Source organism: Vigna radiata, chromosome 2 (assembly GCF_000741045.1).
Source record: "Vigna radiata var. radiata cultivar VC1973A chromosome 2, Vradiata_ver6, whole genome shotgun sequence".
NCBI lineage: Eukaryota > Viridiplantae > Streptophyta > Magnoliopsida > Fabales > Fabaceae > Vigna > Vigna radiata.
This window is the reverse complement of record NC_028352.1, coordinates 14,754,651-14,762,197: the sequence shown is the minus strand read 5'-3', so window position 1 is coordinate 14,762,197 and position 7,547 is coordinate 14,754,651. Positions and strand designations below refer to the sequence as shown.

The window sequence follows — 7,547 nt, the reverse complement described above, 5'->3', positions numbered from 1 at the left end:
TTACTTTGCTGCATTCTTTGTACAATGTGTTTGAGCTACTATGACATCTCTTTTGGTGCATCCACAACCACAAAGCAATAAGCTTCATACAAATTAAAATAACAAAAACACAATGACATCACTCAACTTCAAAGTTCTGCTACATCACAACATTACGAACCTAATTACAATTTATCTTGAACACAAACATAATACATAANATCACTGTCAATGCCCATGACAATACAAAGAACACCAACATCATTTTGAAATTTTTCCTCTCTTGCTCTAATTTCCTCTTCAACTTATCCTTCTTCTTCCTTAGATCCAATAAAGCCTTTTCCATACAAACATCAACTTCTTCACTCTTCCTTTGTAAGCTTCCTTCAATTTCATTATGCCCTTCATCAACCCATTTAAAGTAGTTACAGCTTGCATTACTCTGCAAAAGAAATTACAATTCAGTAATACAAACTTCATCACAATAAGTAAATCATATTTTCTCACTTACTGCCCAATTTCTACATCTATAAAATAGTCTCCCTTTGTTCTTCAATGTGGTTGCCTTCAACACCAACAATCTTTCCCCACAACCACACATTTTTGAAGCTAAGTGAGAGGAGGATCCACATGTTTGGGACATTCCTGAACCAATGCTCCTTCGTGAGCAACCAATTCCTCCACTGTCACCTTTCATTTCCCCCTTTGAAAGTCAATCAACAAAGAACCCTTTAGTCCCAACCAAAAACCTAATTCGAAAAATCCATCCATTTATTCACACGAAAGAGAAATATGAACTTACTACACTAATGTTCAACAAGATCTAATCTAACCTTTTGCTCTTGAACCTCCTTTTCACCTTGATCTCCTGTGTGCTCTTCACGAAAACCACCACGAACCCTAACTTTCGATCACGATTTCAACATCTATCTCGATTCTAAAAATCCCTAAATTTGGATTAACTTTGCCTAAAAAAATTTTAACACATGTCAGCAAAATAAATTCAACACGTGACAACAAAAACCAAGCAAAGTTGGACAGACGTTAGCCACCTCACCAGGTTTTTTAACGGTGTTAGCTTTCAGGGACTGAAACCAGAGTTTCCTTAAAGATTGAGGACTAAATTGTACCTTACTTTGAAAGAGGGACTAAAACCAAAATGACTTGATAGTTCAGGGACTAAAAACATATTTAACCCAAAGATAAATTATGTTCTCTTTACTTTTGTAATCATTAATCAATTTACACACATATATATTGGATATAAAAACGAAAAAATAAAATAAATTTTTTCTAACTATTTTATTAAGATAAAGAAAAATCATCAGTTTTTAATTAAAAAAAACTTTAAATGATAATAAAAGAAAGAAACCAAAGGAATACTCTTTTTAGTTCTCGTAATGATTTTTTAATTAAAAAAGTTTAACTAGAAAACAATTTCAAACAAGTATTTATTAAATTAGAAAAATTAAAGAATTATTCCCGAAGACGGGATTTCAAACGACTAATCTAATCAAAATTGAAATAAGTAACGGTCACTAACGAAAAAAAAAAGTATAACGGTTTACTTAGCACTAACCAAATTATTATTTTATAGTTAACTTCCTCGGGATTTTCACACATAGCAAATAGGATAATTTAAAAAAAAAAATAGTACTATTTTAATTTTGAAGACGGTGGATAAATAAACTAAATTTTCTTTGTCACTTACTATTCGAAAGAACGTGTTTGTCTAAGGCCATAAAAACACTTTTATATTTTCATCTGAATTCATTCCTCTTTCTCATTTGTCACCACTCTTGAACTTGTTGAAAAAAATAGCCAGATAAGTTAGTCATATTCAGGTTATCATGTGCAACTCATATATAAAATAAAATAAAATTTAAAAGTAAAACTTGGTCAATTCCAGCAATTATGGAAGAACTAAAAATAATGCTATATATATATATATATATATATATATATATATATATATATATATATATTATCTATAAACTAATTACTTGAAATTAATAATTAATAAACCACTTTGGAATGGTAGATCAAGACCCCTTTGTGTATAACACACCCTAGTGATAATTAAGCATGGCATAGGTTGTGATTGGTAAATCAATAACTTTTTTCTTCGAAATTAATGACACCAAATTCCAAAACTGACTTATATTTCTGCATCTGAAGGGTGACTTAGTGATTATTTGAGAAACTAGCAATCATGATGAAAGGAAATAGTATATTAATTATTATCAGTTTTGGATTAAGAAAAGTCATTTAGTGAGATCTGTATTCATTTTCAGATATTAATTAAGCTGCTAGATTTCATGCAAAGAAAAGACTAAAGGGTCTCTGATTGATCCCTTCGAACTTTAGCTGACACTGAATTGCTACCTTTAAAGGCCAAGCAAGATCTGAGCATCATGTAATGTAGACATCAAGATTTCTTAACTTTATTCTACTTACCATCACTTCGACACTATTATATGCAAATTCAATCGCATCAACTTTATATTCTCTCTCTCTCTCTCTCTCTCTCTCTCTCTATATATATATATATATATATATATATATATATATATATATATATATATATATTCTATATTTGTGAATAGTCAAATATTTATGATGTAAGTTAATGTTATATAAAATCTTCAATTTAATAAGATTATATCTTATTAATCAACATGAAAAAATTGATTATGACAAGGTTATCGAAAAAGAAGTTCATTGAAGAGAGACAATACTAATGAGATATGGATTGATATTATTTTCTACGAAAAACCTTAACACAATGAATTAATAGATTTTTCATTTTTATATACTATTTTACTTTCTCTTTTTTATTTAATGTGAGACTTAAACTCACATTTAGATTCCCAACATATCAAACACTTAAAAATAGTAAAAATTCATTAAAATAATATAAATAAACAATATTCACAATATAAAAGATAGTTCAATTATTAATGTACTATATGAAATATATCTATGAGAGTTAATTGTCATTTATAGACAATTATCAGGTATTAATAGGACAAATTGCTTTATGTTTTACAAATATGATTATTAATTATTGGATTTGATTACCTAAAAATATATTGCATTAATGTTTAATAATGGACCTAGCTGTCACAAGCCCTATAAAGATACAATGGATGACCAAGTACAGTAATCTTCTTCTATACTAATAAAATATAGACCTAGACCTCCTTATGAAACATATCTGACTTGAACGTCGGAGTGTCTTCTATAGGTCAACCACCAACCGAGAAAGATTACTTGAAAAATTAGTCGATCGGAGCATAGCAAGAAAAGACGACTGACTCCAGACAAATGTTACCAAAACAATTACTATATTTATTACTTTATAATATTTGTTAATTTGAACGTCAATTTAAGTACTACTAACATCTCTATCAGAATTCAGCTCAGCATCCTATGTACATGAGAAAATACAAAATTCAAACTTGTGAGGCTGTTAAAACCAAATCACAAATACCATACACCCAATAAATTTTATTAAGATAAAATCTTATATCATATGTACTATAATTTAATATATATATATATATATATATATATCTAATTAATGTGAGATCTACAGCACAATAAATTAAAAAAGAAAATGAGTTAATTCTATAAGCAGAGGTGAAGAAGAAGCCTAAAAAAGGAGTGAGAATGTTGCTGAGTACCAAGAAGTGATTGGAAACACCAACTACTCAAAGCATGTGAGGTGGTATGTGATGTGCTTTCACTGTATATTCCATTCTATAGTACTAAGCTGGCACAGAAAGTTGGTTACTAACTTTTCTTGGAAAATAAAAGAGAAAATTCTTAGCCTCAATCTAAAGCAACACACAAAATAATTTTTTAGTTCTAAGCAGGTTGGCAAAAACGTTTGGATTTGGATGAGCAAGTGTTGGATCCTTTTGCAGCAATAGGAGAAATAATAAATATTATTTTTTTTTCTTATTTATTTGCCAGGAACATTAAAGTGGAAATCTTGGAGATCTAGGAATAACTTATAATTTTCGGAATCTGTCTAGTTTTGCCGAACATTCTTGTCTAAATTCACATGCACATCATAATTATGCTTAAAAATTATATTTACCAAAAAATATATATCCTTCAAGATAGCTAGGGAAGTTTGATTAAAATGAAATATTCAGCGACCCATCGGTTTCAACATAATTGTTTCTTTTATTTTGAATAATATAAAACTGATAAAAAGTTAAAAATAATAAAATTGCAAGTAGATTAAGTTATCTTGTGTGTTGGCTTAAATTTATTTGTAAAATTCTTCTTCCATATTTTCAAAAACTAATGACGGATAGGATACAAATAAAAGTTAAAATCATATATTAACCTGAGTTTATATATACATAAAATATTTTAATTAATAAATTTGTTTTTAGAGTGATAAAAAAATAAATTAATAAGAATTTGATTCAAAACAAATAATATTTTCCTATTGTGAATACATGTGTATATTGACTTATCCTACAATTACATATTTAAAGAAAGAAACTCAAGTTTTTAATTTCAGTTGTACAAATAGATGCTCTAATTTAAGGAAACACATTGCTCAATAATTCTTACATGATAAAGCATTCATTTCTTATTCTTCAAGGTAGCTTTGATTCTACCAAACTATCAATTTTTGTACATCACCCTGTTCATGACCAAAAGTTCTGAATTTCTTGATGTGTTCATCAATACATAGGTACATATATCTTTGTTTAATCTAACTCATTGATCTTTTATATATACAATAAACTATACATAATCTTTTTGTTAGCATTTGTTATACTATTTCATCACTAAGGTATAAAACTATGAAAATAATGTTTCATTTATAGTTTATACACTTATTCGGATATTTTACATAACATTTTCAATTTCTCTTTATTATTTTAAGTAGATGCAACAACTCAAAAATATATAATTAGTATCTAAGTTTCCTTTGAATCTCACGCCTAAGTGGTTGCTAACTAATATTCCATAATTAGATAACTTGTCAACAAATTAAATAATTGATGCTTATAGATATGAGTGGATAGAAGCAAAGCATAGATATATTAATAAAAGAGAGAAAAAAGAATAAATTTTCTAGAAAGGGTTGGTATTTTTTTTTTCTTGAATAATATTTTATCTATAATTTGCCCCATAAACTTTTTGTTATCTCATTTTACCAAAAGGTCTATGTCAGTTTATAGATCAAAACTCTCTATTATAATAATGTTGGATATATAAAAACATTAACTTTCAGTTACTCTATAAATATAATTAAGTTTGATATTTTCAAATTTCGATGGTTAAAAGCTTCAACAAAATTTGTAATGATGAATATTATGATTGTAATACTAAGATAAAAGGCAATAATGGAAAACGAGACTGCTATACAAGAATCTTACGACACGTGAAGCCCAAAGAACAAAGTTAAAATTTAATAAATATCCTCAAATTATTGTTGTATAAAACATGTTATCATCCTTTGAGACTCGGTCACAAAACTTATCGAAATAACCAAAACCTACATTGATACACCGATATTAACTCCTCTGAATATGCACATTTTCAGAACAAAAATCAAAACTGAAATTTTTTTCTTTAATCAGAGAGTTTATGCTAATTTTGAACGTTCAAAAGAAGATGGTGAAATCTAAACTAACTTGAACTCATTCATCACAGTACCAAACAAAGTAAGAAATAGAACAGCATGTAACCTATCATCATCTAAAGCAGAAGCATTAAGAAACAAATGATAAAAGTTTCACTTTGTTTCATTTTTTTTTTTTACTTTCTTCTCCCACACTATTCATTTCTCTCTCTTTCATCTTTGTGTTTGTGGATCATCAATCTTCCTGCCTGCTAAAGCAACAGTTTTTGATATATTTGTATTTGTTATCTTTCAAAACAATCCATGGCCCCACACTACTCACTCTCTCTCATATGTCTCTCTAACTAAGTGCCTGCGCTTCAAAATGGTCACCAAAATCCAGAACCGGCCTCCATTATGACTCACATCCACACCTCCACCTCCTTCAAAGGTGCCCTTTTGTTTCTTCCCATTTCTATATTCGTATTTTCAATCTCTACCTCAGTTTAAATCATGGGTTGTTCTTGTTCTTCAATTTTATAGCCTCACCGTGCTTAAAAATATTGTCTTTTTTCATGCTGAGGTTTCAGAACTTTGAGGGTGATGTGCTCCTTCTGGACAACATAGAGCAAAGAGTTGGAGCTGAGAAAATGGTGGGCACTCCTATTAACGGAAGAACAAGGCAAGCTTTCACAGTTGTCAATGGCGGTGGCCACGATCTTGGCCCCAGTAGTGCTCCTCCAAGCAATGCTGGATCGGATTATGGTGCCATAGAGTTCACAAGAGAGGACGTGGAAGCATTGCTAAATGAGAGAGCCAAGAGAAAAGACAGATTTAATTATAAGGTCTATTGAAGTTTGGAATTTTAATTTTCGATTGTGTTGCTTGTTCTGATATTTGGATTTGAAATCAAAGTGTGAAGGGTAAATGGCATTAAGTGTTGTTTGATTTACTTGGTACAAAGTGTTACTTGAGTTATTCCTTGATTACTCATATTTTAATTTCAAACACTTATATTTTTAGGAAAGATGTGAAAATATGGTGGATTATATAAAAAGGCTTAAGGTTTGCATCAGATGGTTCCAAGACCTTGAGATATACTACTCGCTAGAGCACGAAAAGTTAAAGAATTCACTGGAACTGACCCAGCAAAAATGCACAGAAATTGGTAAGACTAGTTTAAAATTTTCTTCCCATTCAATTATGAAACACCCTTGTTGATTTCACTGATAGAATGCTTTGAATCATAGAGTTGCTGCTTAAAATCAAGGAAGAAGAATTAAATTCAATTATTACGGAAATGAGAAGGAATTGCACTTCTTTGCAAGAAAAACTGATAAAGGAAGAAACAGAAAAGACGGTAAGAAAGATCTTTTGGTCAATTGGATTTTAAGACTTGAAAATACTGAAAGGAAATGTTTAGCATAAACTCTAAACTTTTTGTTATCTTTGTAAATGTAAGGCTGCAGTGGAATCTCTTACTAAAGAGAGAGAGGCTAGGCTTGACATTGAGAGGTCACATAGTACTCTGTCAGAGGACCTTGGAAGAGCCCAACGAGAAATCCAAAGTGCAAATCAGAAGGTAAAGCAACACTACAATTCCAATGCAATGAGTTTCTTCGATTCTTTATATTTCTCCTCAATTTCTTCAACCATTGTGTGAATTATGCGGATAAATAAATGACCATCTGTGAATTTCTGCAGATAGCATCACTAAATGAAATGTATAAGCGGTTACAGGATTACATAACAAGCTTACAACAGTACAATGGAAAACTTCATTCTGAGCTTTCATCAGTTGAAGATGAACTTAAACGCGTAGAGAAAGAGAAGGCTAATGTAGTGGAGAACATCACCATGTTAAGGGGTCAACTTACTGTTTCAGTTGTGAGTTTTATTTCACAGGAAACTGTTTCAATTAAGAATTCATGTAAACTATATATATATATATATATATATATATATATATATATAT

General features: G+C 29.8%; 1 protein-coding gene across 2 annotated transcripts in view; it reads left to right on the top strand.

Moving 5' to 3' along the window:
- The first annotated feature begins 5,780 nt into the window (after positions 1-5,780).
- LOC106756462 (kinesin-like protein KIN-14N) overlaps positions 5,781-7,547 on the top strand; it is a 6,281-nt gene continuing 4,514 nt past the window's right edge. Inside the window, exons 1-6 of one of the 2 annotated variants that reach the window (XM_014638902.2) lie at positions 5,781-6,023; positions 6,163-6,417; positions 6,596-6,740; positions 6,823-6,932; positions 7,035-7,154; positions 7,277-7,459. In XM_014638902.2, coding sequence (XP_014494388.1) covers positions 6,223-6,417; positions 6,596-6,740; positions 6,823-6,932; positions 7,035-7,154; positions 7,277-7,459 — 753 coding nt within the window. In that variant the 5' untranslated portion in view covers positions 5,781-6,023; positions 6,163-6,222. Of the gene's footprint in view, positions 6,024-6,162; positions 6,418-6,595; positions 6,741-6,822; positions 6,933-7,034; positions 7,155-7,276; positions 7,460-7,547 lie in introns of those variants that run through there. The other variant, XM_022778680.1, reaches the window with a different exon arrangement.